The 18,648-nt window shown below is 42.5% G+C and overlaps 1 protein-coding gene across 1 annotated transcript in view; it reads right to left on the bottom strand.

Annotated features, from left to right (window-relative positions):
* Positions 1 to 18,648, bottom strand: part of LOC310775905 (protein NLRC3-like) — a gene marked incomplete at both ends in the record, with an annotated part of 60,679 nt that overhangs the window by 3,142 nt on the left and 38,889 nt on the right. Inside the window, 2 exons of the mRNA XM_083636029.1 lie at positions 16,496 to 16,542; positions 16,716 to 16,886. Coding sequence (XP_083492155.1) covers positions 16,496 to 16,542; positions 16,716 to 16,886 — 218 coding nt within the window. The remainder of the gene's footprint in view (positions 1 to 16,495; positions 16,543 to 16,715; positions 16,887 to 18,648) is intronic.

Below are 18,648 nucleotides of genomic sequence, written 5' to 3'. Positions count from 1 at the left end.
ACGTGATCGAGCACGACTCAACCCGGGCTGTCCACGTTTTTGATCGGTGGAATGAGACAAAAAAGCGAGATGGAGCGGTGGAAATGGGCCAATAGACATATAGTGTGTGTGTGTGTGTTGCTCTGTCATAGACATACAGTATAGTGTGTGTGCGTGTGTGTGTGTGTGTGTGTGTGTGTGTGAGAGAGAGAGAGGGTGGGGGGGGGCGGTGTTTTGTGTGTGTGTGTGTGTGTGTGTGTGTGTGTGTGTATCTGTGTGTGTGTGTGTATGTGAGAGAGAGAGAGGGAGAGTGAGAGAGAGGCAGACAGACTGTAACCGTTTTCACACACAGATCGCAGAAAATTGCAGTTCAGAAGGCCCGCAAAACCGGCAGCCTCGCCACAGAAATTGCTTTCACACACAGCCAAGCAGCACCGCCACATTCCCGTCCTGGGGTGAGCTTTCAGGCGACAGCCACCGCTCCCGGATTCAAAGGCGAGCGGAGGCATTTCCACCCAGCTCCTCCTAGCCCAAATGAATATTTTCATAGGTTAGTGTAGCCTAGGCTACTGTATGATGAACGAATTCATTCAACAACCAAACATCGCTGATGTATGCCCAGCCAACGACATGCAGCTGTGGTCGTTAAAGATCAAACTGATAAAACAGGAAAGTGTTGTCCACATGCAGCATGGTAACAAGGCTTTCAATAATCATCTGATCGACTTTATGGATCACAGATGCACCATCATGTAGCCTATTAGGTACAAGGCTAATTCTTATCTTTTGGTTCCAGTTTTTTGTAAAGCAAATTATTCCCATGAAGTAGCCTAATTAGCGTCCGTTCTGAAAGACGACGCCCGCATATCAAACAGCTGCAGTCTGCATAACGTTCGTCGGGGGAATAGTATAGGTTATAAATGCACATGACTAGTATAACGTTAGTAGTTTTTGTAAGGGAACACACAAGTGGCTAGCTAGACAGATTGCCGTTCTGGAGCTGGTTTCCAGAGGGAATATCCTCAGACCAACTCGCCACAGACAGCTAATAGTCCTCTGAAGCATATTATTATATCCGTTAATTTGACCTACTAATGTCAACATCGTTTGAGCATAAAGCCTAACCTACTTACAGGCATGGAGCATTCCTCCTGGCGCCCCTGCAGTCATGATTGTATAGGCTACTTTTTTTTTTAACTTTCACTCATGCCTTTCTTGCTGCATGAGGTGGTTTCCCCTGTATTTTTTATGAATGAGCTGACCATTCGCACCGTTCCATGTTGCCGCTCCTACGCTTTCAGGTGGAGGCGGGTTGGAGGGTAATCCGGCGCTGTGACTAAGTCCATTGGCGGAACGAAAGGCGGAACACAATTAGCCTATCCAGCCTATCCACCACTTTCACAACTTTCACACCAGAGGTGCGGATCACATTTTTTGTGTATTTTACTGCTTTCAAGGCCGGTTTGAAAGCGGCTTATGTGTGTGTGTGAGTGAGAGTGAGAGAGAGAGATAGAGAGGGGGTGTTGTGTGTGAGAGGCAGACATACTGGTCCCTATTCTCCCACAGGCCTTCGGCGCTAAAACGGGCCTTAAACGCAAAAAAACGTGCCTTGCGCCTGTTTCGGGAAAATAGCAATAGGCTTTAGGCTGCCAAATGCGCTTTAGGCCGAATGGGCGTGGCGGAGTCCCTGAATGCGCCAAAGTGGGCGTGTCGGCGCTAAATACCGGCGTACTCGTATCTTCCAGCCATCTTCCGACCTGGCCTACTTTTAGCGCTTTGCGCTTTTGAAAAGCAGGCCTAAAGCAGGATTCTGTGCACCGGGGACAGGAAAGTGAATGGAGAATACAATATATAGAAAAAAATACTTTAGAATACAATAGAATATAAGATTGCAACCCTTCTCAGGCTTTGGGTGAAGCTGTAATGCAGTTTCATAAATTTAGTTTAGGCTATCATAATAATCCCCATTTATGTGTAATATAGCTCTACGTTTTATTACCCCCCCCCCCCCCCCGAAATTAGCTAGGCTACTAATATTACTAATATTCCTAATTAATATGTATTATTATTTCATTCAGATAATTGACATTATAGGCATGTACCGTAAAATACCAATTAGAAGCCGACTTCCAAATTGCCGCGGGTCCCATATATAAGCGGGGTCTGGATACATATTTTGTACATAAAAGCAGGTCCCAATTTGACGCCCGGTTAGTTTTTTCAATGTTTTCTTTTTACCTTTGCGACATCCTGTTGAATGCATCTCCCAAACACAACGAAGAAGAAAAATCGGATGAAGAATACGAACAACGAGGAAACGGGAACAACGAGGAAAAAAAACACATGCACGAAACTTGCTGATCAAAATTCGTTTTCCCTCAACATCTGATGATTCTGAAAATTGTGTAGGCATTTCCTGAAGATTTTTATACACTAAAACCGACATCTCTGGTGTAATAATTATTTTGAGAAATGTGCCTATGGTATATTTCCCTGCCAGCGGGCATAGAAGTCCGCTTCTAATTGGTATTTCACCGCTCTTTCACATGTGCGCTACTGAAGAGGGTGCTCCGTGAGTGATGAACAGCGGAGGAGGCAGCGCATGCAACAAATAATCTGCTCACATGATGATCATGTTCTCTCACCTTCAGCGGAGAAAGTTTAGTGGTAAATACCGGTAGGTCACAGTTCAGCTCAAATTTTATTTGATTTCATGTACAGGCCAGAACTGGCATGCAATGTGCTCTGCTGCGCTGAGAGGGAGGCGCGGCTCTCCCCATAGACAAGCAATCGTGTGGGGTGCTGACTGTAGCCAACTCATTAAAATAAATGGTTTAAATAAACAATTTCATACTATTTACAATCTTTGCTGAGCAATATTTTTGTACAAAAATAATTAAAGCAGGTCCCAAACTGCCGCAGGTCCCATATTGACGCGGGGTCTGGCTACATATTTTGTCAATTAACGCCGGGCTAATAATTGGTATTTTACGGTATTTACATGCTTGCAGTATTTTAACTGCAGTTAGATTGCTTTGAGAAGCATAATAATATGGAATAATAGCCTATATATGGAGATAGACAGACCGGATGAAGGGAGGGGGGGGCGGCGGAGCCCTTGGCTTTGTCTGGTTTTACCGGATTTGTCCAGGAATTGGAGCTTAAAAGGCAAGCGTGTGTCTCTTCCCTGCAATTCTCCAATGAGCGGACAATGCATAATTTTACGCTTAAAAGGCGTGGTTATAATGGTTGAGGCTGAGTTTAGCGCCGATACCAAGATATCAAGTGCGCCTTTCCACGCCCACTGCTTTGCGCTGCGGCTGGCGCTCGGCCTAGAAACTGCGCCGCTGCAACGATAGAGCCCACTGTGTGTGTGTGTGTGTGTGTGTGTGTGTGTGTGTGTGTGTGTGTGTGTGTGTGTGTGTGTGTGTGTGTGTCATAGACATATAGGGCCCTATCTTGGTACGGCGCTATCGTTTGCGCGCCTCTTATTGCTATCTTCCCAGTGTCTTAAGCTATCGTCTGCCTCCACCGTCCAGTTTTGCGCTGGGATCTAAGAGCAGACACAGGTGTAGGCGTGGGCCTCTATCATCTCCCTCCCGCAAGTGTCATTTTGCGCTCTGGCGAAGATACCGTCGATATGTTCAGAGCGTAAACAGAGGTTTGGGCGTTGCCCGTGCCACAATGGGCGTTCCAGCGCAATGTGTTAGAAAAAAAGGCCTTGGGTGCTCTCAATTTTAACGCCACCAAATAGCTGGTCTTAGCGCAAAAAAAACCTTGATTTAAAAATGAGAATTTGTTTGTCACGGTTTTATTAGGCTACATAATTCATGACCATACATGTCTGTGGTGTGAGGTAACAGTAGATTGCTTATGAGAAAGTTGTGACGGTGTTGTGCCAAAAAGTGATTTGCTGCCAGAAACTGATTTCGCTCCGTGGGACCTCTCCTCTCCTCTGCCTCTTCCCACCCTGTGAGCCCCATGGCCGGCCCAAAACACCCAGGGCACCGACCCTCGTTCCCCTAATCTAATTCAAAACGCAAATCACTTTTTGGCACAACACCTGTAGTGTCCGGCCAGTACAGTAACCTCTTTCCCTGCAATTGCATGCATGCAAGACCAGTTTCTCCACAGCGCGGATGGCGTGACCGCAGTCAATGGCTTAACCAGAGTGGACAATTCTGACATAGGCTTTTGAAATAGGCTAGAAGTAAAATCTCACACATTCCTACCCTATTAAAGAAACAAATATGTTTAGATGTGTAGGCCTATGTTATAGCCTATATGAACCAAACGTCTAATTACAGTAAATGCACGCTTTGGGACATCACTGCGTAATTGCGCGGCGGCCCTTTGAGAGAGAGGGAGAGATAATTATCTCCCCCCCCCCTCTCTCTCTCTCTCTCTCTCCCCCTCTCTCTTCTCTCTTCTTCTGGCGGTGATGCTGTGGCTTTTAAGGGGAGTGATCTCACCTTGTGAATCCTGTTATGGGTTAGGGTTAGGGTTAGATGACGTGAAGCACAGCGGCCTGACACGCCCACAATTAGGGCTTTGCACGACGCTATTCCAGCACAAAACGGGCGCTAATGCAAAATTACTGCCGTTGCGAAGATAGGGCCCATAGTGTGTGTGTGTGTGTGAGAGAGAGAGAGAGAGAGGAGAGAGAGAGAGAGAGAGAGGGGCAGGTGTTTTGTGTGTGTGGGTGAGGGAGAGGCAGACATACTGTGTGTGTGTGTGTGTGTGTGTGTGTGTGTGTGTGAGAGAGAGAGAAGGGGAGGTGTTTTGTGTGTGGGTGAGAGAGAGGCAGGCAGACAGACTGTGTGTGTGTGTGTGTGTGTGTGTGTGTGTGTGTGTGTGTGTGTGTGTGCGTGCGTGCGTGCGTGTGTGTGTGTATTAGAGAGGCAGGCAGACTGTGTGTGTGTGTGTGTGTGTGTGTGTGTGTGTGAGAGAGAGAGAGAGAGAACAATATTATGTAAATGCTCACTATTTGCACTACCACCATGTCTAATTGCCTGTTTATTACTGTTTTGTTGTTATTCTGAATAGAGTTTGGTCAACAATAGTCTTCTAGATGATCACTTTCCATTGAAGAACACTCTGGTCATAGATTTATCCATTGATTGCATACCTGGGAACCTGAGTTAAGGCACTTTGTCATCTTCTGAAGCGGTTTGCACAGTTCTCTGCTTATAAAACCAATCATGACAAAAGTGCCTTGTTGTTGCTGAATAGAGAGGAGAGAGAACGCTCACCAAGGTTTGCTAGTTTGCTAGCAAAGTTTGCTAGTGCCCCAAAAGGATTAACTTCTCTAGGAATTAAAATAACTCCTGACATTGAACATATATCAACCAATTATGATCCTTTGGTGAAAGGTGTAGAAGAATCTTTAGAGAGATGGAGCACAATGCCTATTTATATGATAGGACGCAGTAATATTATTAAGATGTAAATTCTAAAAATGTTTTTAGATATAGGTTTACTTTTGGCCAAAATAGTTATTGCCGTAACATGGAAACAGGTTAGGTTGGTAGGCCGGGTATCGGAAGATGGATTTCTGAATTAACTTATTAACTTATTAACTTGCCCTTAGAAAAAATCACATATGCCATCAGGGGTAAACAGGAATTATTTGACAGCATTTGGGGCCCTTTCATTGGTTATCTAGAGAGGACAGATGTGGCCGACATGATGGAAGCGCCTGGGACTTTGAATGATTGACTGTTTTTGTTTTCCTCTGCATTTCTTTATACCATATTCTCTCTATATTCCACTCTATATACCTGTACATGAGTCAAGATGTAACTGAACAAAATTTAAGTTAAATTAGTCCAATCCCCAGTAGAATCATTGTCTGTATGTTGGTGTGTTTTTGTTTTTTTGTTTTGTTGGGTTTGATTGTTCGTTTTTGTTTTTCTGTTGTGCTATTGTGGGGAGGGGAGGGAGGTGGGATACTGTATGTATGGGATGTTTGTAATTTACATTTATGTTTAAATGTGTTAATTGAAAATAATAAATACAATGTTGAAAAAAAAAAGATGTAAATTCTACCATTTTTGTATATCTCTTTCAGTCAATTCCACTTCCTCTACCAGCCTCATTTTTCTCTGCACTTGAAAAAAGCTTCACTTGATTTATATGTAACAATAAGCGTGTCTCTCTCCTCTATTTGCGATACAGTATGACCGTGGTGGACATAGTCTGCCTAACATGAAACTGTATTACTGGGCAGCACAACTGTGTGGTGCCATGTATGATGTTCTCACTGCAGAAGTTCCAGCAGAGAGAAAGATGCAGTGGAACTTCCACTCTGCCTAGATACCTTTACTCATCACAACGTAAATGCTCAGAAAACATACATAATACGTTCCTCAAAAACACTATGGGAACCTGACATGAGGCTCACGCCTTTTTAGATGAAACAAATACTGTACCTGCTTCACACCTATTTGGATGTTCTTATGTTATGTTATGTTTGGATGATCTAACGGATATGGGATTGAAACATTGGAGGGATAATGGGCTATGTAAAATAAAAGACTTGTATGATAAAGGTGCTCTGATGTCAGTCCAACAATTAGCATGTGCTAATACCACCTTCCAGGAAAACACTTTTATACATACTTACAAATTAGGAGCTTTGTATATTCCCAAATGAAAAGTACTAAGGGAACCCTCATTGTCTACCATTGGTGGAAAACGCTGGATTCAAGCATCTCATCAGTGTGTTGGAGCCATGTTACGAGGTACCATGCAGGTCGACATTGACCACAAAGGTGTTGCCCCGGTTGTATGAGAATGTGAAGGTAAAAGTTGTTGACAGCCTGAACAATGCAGAATGAATTGCCTTGACAACAGATGGCTGGAGTTCTAGAGCCACACAGAGCTACATGACGATCACAGCACACTACTGTACATCAATGATGAAAATCCAGTCCTTCAAACTCTCCCCATCTATGATGCTCACATAAGTGCACATTTGGCCGAGGTGCTGAGGGAAGCAGTAGAGGAATGTAAACTGGACACACACAATGCCACCATCCATGTGACAACAGATAATGCCAAGAACATTGTCATTGACACAAAGGAAGCTGGATTGTATCCACAGATAGGGTGTTTTGCCCACACGGTCAATCTGGTGTCCCAGAAGGGATTGGGAGTGAACCAGGTGTCCCGTCTTTTGGGCAAAGTCAGAAGGGTGGTCACATTTTCCCACCGGAGCACGACTGCAGCAGCTGTCTTTAAGGCCAAACAAAAACAGCTTCAGCTTCCCGATCTCATGCTGGTTCAAGATGTCATCACAAGGTGGAACTCCACCTATGACATGCTTGAGCTACATGGAGCAACAAGCTGCTGTTTTTGCTGACAGAAAGAAATGTCAAAAAGAATGCCAAGGATCTCATCACTCTCTCTCTGATCAAGATGTGGCTGTTCTGGAAGAGGTGGTTAAGCTACTGAAGCCCCTGAAAACAGTCACAACTTTGCTGAGTTCTGAAACGCAACCAACTGTGTCTATGGTCCTTCCCCTCAAGCACACCATCCTGACATCTATGAAGCACAATGCCACAGATTCACGGATTGTGAAGGATGTTAAATCTGCTATAGCAGAGAACTTTGAGGAGAGGTATTCTGACCCAGGACATCAGAAGTTCCTGAATCAGAGCACTGCACTAGAGCCCAGGTTCAACTCTCTCCATCACCTGGATGACGTCTCGCGGAGTGACATCTTCAAAACTCTGGCTGAGAAAATCTTACAATATCTACAGCATCCCACAGACGTGTGATTAATTAATGTAAATACAATTTCAGAAGTATTAATAATGCAAATTATTGTAAAATCTCACAATTAACACGTTAAGTGCCATAGCCGAGATATCTCGTCTTACATAATCCAACGCTTGAGTGCCAGAGCCGAGATATCTCGTCTTACATAAACATTTTTTTTTTTTGACGGTGGGACATCAATCAACAACTTTTACATCTTCGAGATCACTATTGGAGCAAGAGAATGTGTATAATCTATTTTACCGACCACTAAGTGGCGACAGTGCTCTCCTGACTAGAGGAAGGCAAGCATTTTTTTAACTTGTCACGCCATTCTCACCCCAGCCATTCTCATGAAAATGGATGGGGGAAAACGCTTTCGTTTTCGCGCTGATTGCTGGCGATGCGGGATTGCAAATACAGGTGGAACACACTTTGAAACACGCAGCATAAATATGACCAGAATCGCAAAAGCTTCTCTCAACCAAAACTCCAAGAAGCGAGCGAGTCCATCCCGACTTCCTCAAACAGCGGCCCGCGCAGCCACAGGCACAGGACAGCAGCAAAGCACTGAGACTGGTGACAAGCTTGTGACGGCCGCTGCAGCCAAGAAGAACGCCCACGGAGGGAGGAGTTGAAGCAACTCTCCCTCTCGCTCTCTCCCTCTCTCTCTCTCCTCTCTCTCTCTCTCTCTCTCTCTCTCTCTCTCTCTCTCTCTCTCTCTCTCTCTCTCTCTCTCTCTCGAGAGAGAGAGAGAGAGAGAGAGAGAGAGAGAGAGAGGAGAGAGAGAGAGAGAGAGAGAGAGAGAGAGAGAGAGAGAGAGAGAGAGGAGAGAGGAGAGAGAGAGAGAGAGGAGAGAGAGAGAGAGAGAGAGAGAGAGAGAGAGAGAGAGAGCGCACAGAGTGGGAGACAAGGGCACCCATAATCACAGGCACGTGAGGTGGTTCTAAAAATCCATTTATCTCCAAACTCTCTGAAAATCTCTGAAACCATGCTGTACTCAACGGCTAATATCTACATAACTACTAACTCTGCAAACTAACTCTTTTAGACAGAGAAAGCACACATTCTATTAGTTATTTTTAGATGATTGGTGTTCACGAATTCTTAACAGAAAATAATCCTCGGCTCTTGTAAAATGAGCCAGAATCCTCAAAAAAAAACCTGGCACAACTTACCTACAGGATTGAAAAAATGGCTGGCACTCAATGTGTTAAAAAGGTAATGTTAAATTATTATGAAAATAGGTAATATTTTTAATGTAAGACCATTTTATATTTCATGAATAATGATATAGCACACACTATCTGTTGTTGATTCTCCTAAATGTCACATGTGTGCACTACATTAAAACAGCTGTTTTGTGTCTTTTTCTGACCCAGGCCTCTGGAGAAGGGACCAGCCAAAATCCTGCAGAGGATTCAGAGACTACAACAACCAGTGGAGCCTCCCCACCAAGAAAGAAGACAGCGCTCAACAAACTGTTTGGCGACTTCTTCAGCACAACAGAGGCCGCTCCATCAACACCCAAATCACGGTCTGATGTTGTGGAAGAGGAGATTCGGCTCTACAGGATGGCAAAATTCATCGATATGGAATCAAATACACTGGAATGGTGGAAAGAAAATGATCATCTGTACCCACATCTGTCCAAGCTCTCCAAACATTATCTTGCTGTACAAGCAACGAGTGTAGCAAGTGAGTGTTCTCAACACCAGGGAACATTGTGACAGCTCAAAGAGCAGCCCTCACTCCAGACAATGTGAACATGCTCATCTTCTTAAAGAAGAATATGAACATGTAAATGTCTCAATGACCAATGTTTGTTTTGGACTGATGTTCAACTGTGTTTATCATTCAAAAAGTCACATTATTCTATCAAAGTCCATTTGGAAGTTATTTTGATCGTTATGCTTTTGTTAACTATACCAGTCCAGTAGCCTATCTATGTTTTCCCCCTTTAGCTATAGTTAGCTTGAATGGCACCTGTGTTTGATGTGAAGAGTGTACACTGCAGTTAACAGTTAAAAGAAAAGCCACTAGGTGGCAGGAGAGAGAAGGGTACATCAGTTTTCTCACCTGCAACCAGGATTAGAATTGTCTCCTTTTGATTTGGCAGAATCATAATGGCACTGTGATTTATTTGTATACAGTTATTTTATTTTGTAATGTCAGAATAGCACTGAGTTGTTTTTATACAGCTATTTCTTTTGGCAGAATGGCACTGTTATTTCTAACTGAGTTATTATTATTATTATTATCATTATTATTATTATTATTATTATTATTTTTAGACAGAGTGATTGTTTATTTGCTATTGACAGAATGGCAGTGTTTTCATTCAGAGTTATGAAGATGGATGGAGTTATTATTGCACTTTAAAATAAATAATTTAAGTTTGACCATATGGCCTTAATGTGTGGTACATAAAGACATATGGCAGTTAAAGCACAATGGTAAATGACAGTTCAGCAGGGCATAAAACCAAATATATGTTGGTGGAAATCAAGACTTGAGACTAACAAGGGCAAAAGCTGTCAGTGCTGGGGGGGGGGAATAGAATCAAAAATCGAATCGGGTCGTGACCTTAAAGGGATAGTTCAGTTTGTTTGAAGAGGGGTTGTATGAGGTACTTGTATACAGTCAGTGTACTACATGCAGTAGAATGCAGCCGGCACGGTCCCAGTTTAGAGAAATGGAGACCAGCCGTGTCAGGTAAGTAGAGCTGTCTGCTGAGTGTGAAGGAGGTCACGACAAACGTAAAAAACAACAGAAAAAATACATAAAATGCTTCTATACTGCTCACCTGGCATAATCCAAGTCTCCACAAGCCCTGAGATGCCAAGTTGACATGGAAATACATAATTTACACCATGTTATAGCTGAAATCTTCAATGTAGCCAGACGCAGCAACTCCACTACTAGAAAGTACTGCCGCACCTGGTTACAGTGAACATTTCACCTAAAAACAGGATAATTCTCTTATTGAATATAGCCTCTCTGAAAAAAAAATTACACTGTTATTACTGTAAAATTACACTGCATCAGATCTAGCGATGTGATGCACGGGGAGGCTGTTGCCAAAGAACTTGCATTGCAAAGAACTGACATGCAACAGGTTCAACCCACCCCAACACACAGCTAATCTGCCATTTTGGACAGACTAGGTGACCTCTGGCTAATGTCTTCAGGCCAGAATGGCGGCAGCACTGCTTCCAAAATGGCAATAAAACCCAGAGTGCCTTGCGCCACCAAAGAAAGATGAGCATTCGGGAGTCTGGTGGGGGGGGGGAGATGTAATTACAACAATAGAAGTTGAAGAAAAGGCACCGTGAGGCTATAGAGAGGGGTGGGCTCCTTTTACTGTGACAAATACACATATTTTAGATAATCCGCACACACACACACCTCACAAAGTTATTGTGTATGAATGAGTATTATAATAACATGGTTTATTAAATTCAAGTACATAATTAAATAATTATTTTTTAGGGCTTTCTTACCATACTGATTTTCCATTATATCCTTCATACCTTTGCCACCGACAGCCCTCCACTTTAACAATGTCACTGCCTGCTACAACCAACAGGCTCGTCAACACTTTTCCGCGCTGGCCATATGCTAGCTTTCAACCGCCTTGTTTATTTTACATCCGCAGCTATTCATAACAATGCCCATGATTTATTGTAAGTCGACATTATTTTTTGCATCAGAATTGTGACTTTTGCTCTCAGTATCGCTTGAAGGTTATGAGAGAGTGACTTTGTGGAGTTTGTGATGTGTCGTCCTATTCATTACTGCAGGTCAATAATTCACTTAGGACTAAATTGATTCATTACTGCAGGTCAATAATTCACTTAGGACTAAATTGATTCATTACTGCAGCTCAATAATTCACTTAGGACTAAATTGATTCATTACTGCAGGTCAATAATTCACTTAGGACTAAATTGATTCATTACTGCAGGTCAATAATTCACTTAGGACTAAATTGATTCATTACTGCAGCTCAATAATTCACTTAGGACTAAATTGATTCATTACTGCAGGTCAATAATTCACTTAGGACTAAATTGATTCATTACTGCAGCTCAATAATTCACTTGGGACTAAATTGATTCATTACTGCAGCTCAATAATTCACTTAGGACTAAATTGATTTATTACTGCAGGTCAATAATTCACTTAGGACTAAATTGATTCATTACTGCAGCTCAATAATTCACTTAGGACTAAATTGATTCATTACTGCAGCTCAATAATTCACTTAGGACTAAATTGATTCATTACTGCAGGTCAATAATTCACTTAGGACTAAATTGATTCATTACTGCAGCTCAATAATTCACTTAGGACTAAATTGATTCATTACTGCAGGTCAATAATTCACTTAGGACTAAATTGATTCATTACTGCAGCTCAATAATTCACTTGGGACTAAATTGATTCATTACTGCAGCTCAATAATTCACTTAGGACTAAATTGATTCATTACTGCAGCTCAATAATTCACTTAGGACTAAATTGATTCATTACTGCAGGTCAATAATTCACTTAGGACTAAATTGATTCATTACTGCAGCTCAATAATTCACTTAGGACTAAATTGATTCATTATTGCAGGTCAATAATTCACTTAGGACTAAATTGATTCATTACTGCAGGTCAATAATTCACTTAGGACTAAATTGATTCATTACTGCAGGTCAATCATTCACTTAGGACTAAATTCATTCATTACTGCAGGTCAATAATTCAATTAGGACTAAATTGATTCATTACAGCAGCTCAATAATCCACTTAGGACTCAATTGATTCATTACTGCAGCTCAATAATTCACTTAGGACTAAATTGATTCATTACTGCAGGTCAATAATTAATTTAGGACTAAATTCATTCATTACTGCAGGTCAATAATTCATTTAGGAATAAATTGATTCATTACTGCAGGTCAATAATTCACTTAGGACTAAATTGATTCATTACTGCAGGTCAATAATTCACTTAGGACTAAATTGATTCATTATTGCAGGTCAATAATTCACTTAGGACTAAATTGATTCATTACTGCAGGTCAATAATTCACTTAGGACTAAATTGATTCATTACTGCAGGTCAATCATTCACTTAGGACTAAATTCATTCATTACTGCAGGTCAATAATTCACTTAGGACTAAATTGATTCATTACAGCAGCTCAATAATCCACTTAGGACTAAATTCATTCATTACTGCACTACAATATTCATTCATTCATTCAGTACAATAATTCACTTTTTGGGCTTAAGGCTCTGTTGCCCTGGTAACAAGTCTGGCTAAATTGTTAACTGGCTTTGTGAAACAGAAAATCCTGTACCCTGTACTACGAAGCTATCTTAACAGACCCACAATCTGTCACTTTGATCTGGTTTGACTGAACAGGATCAAAGCTATCTAGTTTAACGATACTACGACGCTGGTTTTCTACTCGATAACTGAAGCTGGGTTTATCTGGGATCTGCCTGTGCACGCGCACGTTTTTCGCTCGTGCACAGGCGCGCGTCCACGCGAAAGAGGTGCGCTAGCCAATCACATTATGAACAGCTGAGTTGATCCACGCCCACACCCATTTCCACACCCATTTCCTCATTCAATGAAAGCGCAGCCACAGTGTGATCAGAGTTTTAGCGAATATTTAATGTAGCCATGTCAGAATGAAAATCAGCGTTGGATATAGTCTGCGGAAGGACTGTCTAAAGCTGCCGCTTGTATTCAAATCAGTCATTTGATTTACTTTGATCAGCGATTTCTGTCTCCTACAGCAGCTTTGTGCGAGTGTAAATGTAAATTAATGTGTAATCTCAGTTTTCAGTTTTCAGTTTTCCACAATCTGTAAGCCTATTTAGACCATAGATTTAGAAATGCATGCTCAATGAATAATGATCTCTATCACTCATTATGTGTGGTTGCACTGATCGAATAATTCATATAGGCTATAATAATGATATCCTAATATAAAAGAGAAAACTGCTGAACTGAATTGAGACGATGCGGGCATAGTTTTCATTGATAAAAACTAGCCTATTTTTGCTCATATATTGGCATACAGCCTACAGGACACAGTTCCAGCTGAAACATGCAAGAGTAGCCTGCATATTTAGTATTGGGGCTATCCCATATTTATCCCATATCTATATTATATGTATAGGCTTTTCTGGCATGTAGGAGAATATCACCCTCACTCGTTTATGATATGCGCTGCGGTGATTAATAGTGATCATATTTCTCCACGCATCGTTGAGCTGTTAAGACATAAAGTGGTAAGTAGGCTTAATTTAATTATGTAACCTACAGAGCCACAAATGTTTTTCTTGTTCTATTCTCAGTTGACTGCAATCTATTTTTCATATGGCGATCTTATATGAATGGTGAGTGACTCCAGAGAGCCGATTATATGGGTCTGTCATGGATTTTGATCTTATCCTCTGAAGCTAACCTGGTCGGGACCAGGTTAGCTTTGCAGAGTGAGTTGCCATGGTGATTAGAAGTTAACTTGCTTTGTAGTACGGCTAAACCAGGTTCAAACTCAAACTTACTCGGATAAGGCATTAATCTAGCTACGTAGTACAGGCCCCTGGACTTATGCCAAATTGTCAACAAACTTATCTGGTTAAGTTACAGTAGTTAGCAGGAAAGTGAAACAGGACCATGTGGTTATTTCTTGATTATTGACAGTTTGATCATTAAAGGCCCATTCCGTTGGTTCTGGCGAGAAATAAATGTGCACAAAGTGTTTATTATTGGCACTGAGTGAATGCGCCTTGACGTAACTTAAAAATGGCGACCAGGGGCGTTTCTCTCCGACCAGCCGTTCAGAAGATACATGGAAAAACCGCAGTTTCGAAGGGGATAGCATTTCCCGCCACAGCTAGAGGATGTGACGTCTGCGTGCGTTCATGAGCTTGCCTCTTGTCCTAGACGGCTAACAGGAAATGGCTAAAGTAGCTTTTAACGTTACGTTCGTCGCTAGCTGCTAGCAAAAGGAAACAACACAGACTCCAGAAAAAGTCCACACTAAATAAATAAATAAATATTTATCTAATGAAGCCCGTCTGGCCAGACAGCAGCAATGTGACCGACATCGGGGGGAAACTAGAGTCAGGACCGTGTTTTCGGTTCATGAAGGGAACTTGCTGCTTGTAGCTACTGTAATGTGGTTTTGACCAGATAACGTTAGCTGCTTGCTAATGGATTTTCAAGATTCAAGATTTTTACTGTCACTCCGTAGTACAAGTATCTGACCACCTGGTCAGAAACTCTGCTAACATTACCGTCTTGTGTGAAGTAATGCAACCCTAACGTTACTACCGTTATGCTTATGGTCATGGAACATTATTGTTTGACTGCATTTAGCTGCGGTGGTGAGTCTGCCTATTAGAACCATAACGTTAGCTTGATGCTATACGCGGCTAACTAATAGATTTAGCTATATTTATAGAAATTACCACCAGCCCCACTAATAACGTTACTGTCTTGTGTTGATAATGAATCTAACAGTCGGAAATATGCCTAACGTTAGCCTACTGTCTGTTATGCTTACGGTACATTGTTTGACTGTTCAGTTTGGTCAACTCCAGGCATTACACGGTACCGTACATACAGGGGGAGCAGGCTATTTCCTGGCTTGTGCTAACATGAGTATCCACTTCCCCGCAACCAGCAGGCTCTGACTGCAGTCGGCTGCAGTGGGACTGCACATAGTTAACGTTAGCTTGATGCTAATCGCGGCTAACTAATATTAATTTACATTTATAGAAATTACCACCAGCCCCACTAATAACGTTACCGTCTTGTGTGGATAATGAATTTAACAGTCCTAAATATGCCTAACGTTACTGTTATGCTTATGAAACATTGTTTGATTGTTCAGTTTGGTCAACTCCAGGCATTACATGGTACCGTACATACAGGGGGAGCAGGCTATTTCCTGGCTTGTGCTAACATGAGTATCCACTTCCCCGCAACCAGCAGGCTATGACTGCAGTTGGCTGCAGTGGGACGGCACATAGTTAACGTTAGCTTGATGCTAATCGCGGCTAACTAATATTAATTTACATTTATAGAAATTACCACCAGCCCCACTAATAACGTTACCGTCTTGTGTGGATAATGAATTTAACAGTCCTAAATATGCCTAACGTTACTGTTATGCTTATGAAACATTGTTTGATTGTTCAGTTTTTTCAACTCCAGGCATTACACGGTACCGTACATACAGGGGGAGCAGGCTATTTCCTTGCTTTTGCTAACATGAGTATCGACTTCCCCGCAGCCAACGCAAGCCAAAACACGGCCAAACATGCCACAATAATGTCCCCTAATTCATCCAGAATCCTTCCTGGGCATCTCGAGGCTGATCTGACCGATAAATTGTCCAGGTTGCCGTTTTCAAGTGACTTTTATGAGTTAACGTTGCAAAGCAACCAACAGCAGATTGTTGCCAGTTGCCAGGCAACTGCTTGTGCACGTGCGAGTATGGTGCCCGCGCGTCAGCTCGTTCACACGCTGCCTGCAGTTACACTAACGGCCACCGGCGTCAGTAATAGTGAGTATTGACGGATTGGGCCTTTAATTTCTCAGCAGTTTGATGATGTCACATGACGTCATCATCCTGAGTCAGTAGGATGTGAAGTAGATGTGGTGTAGATGGACTTTCTATCTCAGTAGTTGAATATGTTTCTTTGTTTTCATGAATCAAACTAAATACACACTTACATTTCCTCACGCCTGGTTTCAGCCTCTGCTCTCCATCATGGTCCACCCTGGAGGAATAAACAAAGTCAGACCAGCAGATTATCTTTGATGACATTTAATAACCGTCAATATGAAGGATTTCCAGTCATATCCTAACATTATTCCTCATATTCTCAGTGTGACCGAGAAAATGTGTGTGACTCAGCCTTCTAGCAGACATTGCCTCAATGTCTCTCCATACCTGAGGGAGTCCAGTTTCCAGTGTGGATCCTTCAGTCCAACAGAGAGTAGCTCTCCTGAGGCTCCTGGATGATTGTAACTCAGGTCCAGCTCTCTCAGATGGGAGGGGTTGGAGCTCAGAGCTGAGGCCAGAGAAGCACAGCCTTCCTCTGAGAGCATACAGCCTGACAGCCTGCACACGCGCACACACACACACACACACACACACACACACACACACACACACACAGCAAAACATTTTCTTCAGTGATTCAGATTTCAAAATAAAAGCAGTTTGATAACTTTCAACAAGTGTCATGGTGATTTGTTCAACATTACTCCTCCACTGTAGAGTTGTACATAGCTTCAGTTAAACAGGAGTGATGCCCCCCCACACACACCCCGCACCCCAAAAAGTGGTTACAACACAGCAAGGCCCAATTCCAACTCCCGCCTTAGCCCTATAGCACTTAACCCTTAAACCTCCATTTTGCACGTTCATGTTCGCTGTCCAAAAATACTTTATTTTATAGCTCGATAATCACGTTTCAGTAAATGCTTTTTACACGAACCTGCTTGTAGTTGCTGGCTGGTGTAAAAATAAGAAATGGGATTGGGTCTAACACTCACTGCAGTTAAACAAGCTATAAGCTATAAACCCTGGCAGCACATCAGCCCCACCCTCATCCAGCTCCACTGGCTCCCGGTCAAGTCCCACATCACCTACAAAATCCTGCTTCTCACCTACACATCCCTCTATGCACTTGCCCCCCAGTACCTGTCTGACCTCCTTCACCCCTACACCCCATCCCGGAATCTGAGGTCTTCTGACACTGCTCTCCATCCCCCACACCCGCCTGTGAACCTTTGGGGACAGAGCCTTCAGTGTGGTGACCCCCACCCTCTGGAACTCTCTCCCGGCAGAGATCCACAACACCCCATCCCTGGACTCCTTCAAGAAAACCCTCAAAACTCACCTCTTTAACAAAGCCTTTGGCCTATAGCCCTCTCTGTTCTCTCTGCTCTGTCTATTTGTTTGTCATTATGTGTCATTACTGTAAAGCGTCCTTGGGTTTCTTGAAAGGCGCTATACAAATCCAAGTTATTATTATTATTATTATTATTAATAAACATCTTCAGATTGTTGTGACTGAACACTTATCCTGACATTTGAGTTCTAATAGTCTGCTCTAATTTGATGCTTTGTTAGTGCTGCTCACCATCTTCTCTGTTTACTTGTCATAGCCTGGGTCACCACTAGATGGCTCCACGACCCAGACGGTTTGCTGTCAATAATTATGGTTCAACATTTTCCACCTGTTTCATTAATTGAATGTGTTCATCTGTCCTCTGTCCTGGATTGATAAAGTTTATTCTCTCAGTTGCTCGTTGCTCAGTCTTCAGAGTTCACCACTTTGACTTGAGATACCAAGAAAGGATTTTTATTTTGCGGTTTTGTTCACCAGTATTATTGAAGTAAAGACTCCTTTTAGTTTATTCTTTGTCTTGAGTTTCTGTCTCTGCACTTCGGTCCACTGAGCTCAGTCACGTTTACATTACACTGTGCTGCCTGCTGGGGTTCTGCTGTGTTCAGGCCATACTGAAAGAATGATATGTCACATAACATTACGTCATTTGGCCGACGCTTTTATCCAAAGCCACTTACAATAACACATTTTTGTCGACAATACAGAAATCAACTATGCAGCAGAATCTATGACAGCTACAACTTCTGAAGGAATAGAGTGATAACGTTTTTTTTAGAGAGAGAGATGTTAGTTCAAGAAGGGCCCAGATGGAGCCTGAAAAGGTGTGTTTTTAGTCTTTGCCGAAAGATCAGCAGTTATTCGGCCGTCCTGACCATAGGTGGGAGCTCGTTCCACCATTGTGGTGCCAGGGAGGAGAAGAGTCGTGAACGGGATGAGCAACTTTTGAGCCCCCGTAGCGGAGGAGGG

The sequence above is a fragment of the Poromitra crassiceps genome (assembly GCF_964638095.1).
Source record: "Poromitra crassiceps genome assembly, chromosome: 4".
Lineage (NCBI taxonomy): Eukaryota > Metazoa > Chordata > Actinopteri > Beryciformes > Melamphaidae > Poromitra > Poromitra crassiceps.
Note: the sequence above shows the minus strand (reverse complement) of the source record. Positions and strands in the feature narration are given on the sequence as shown.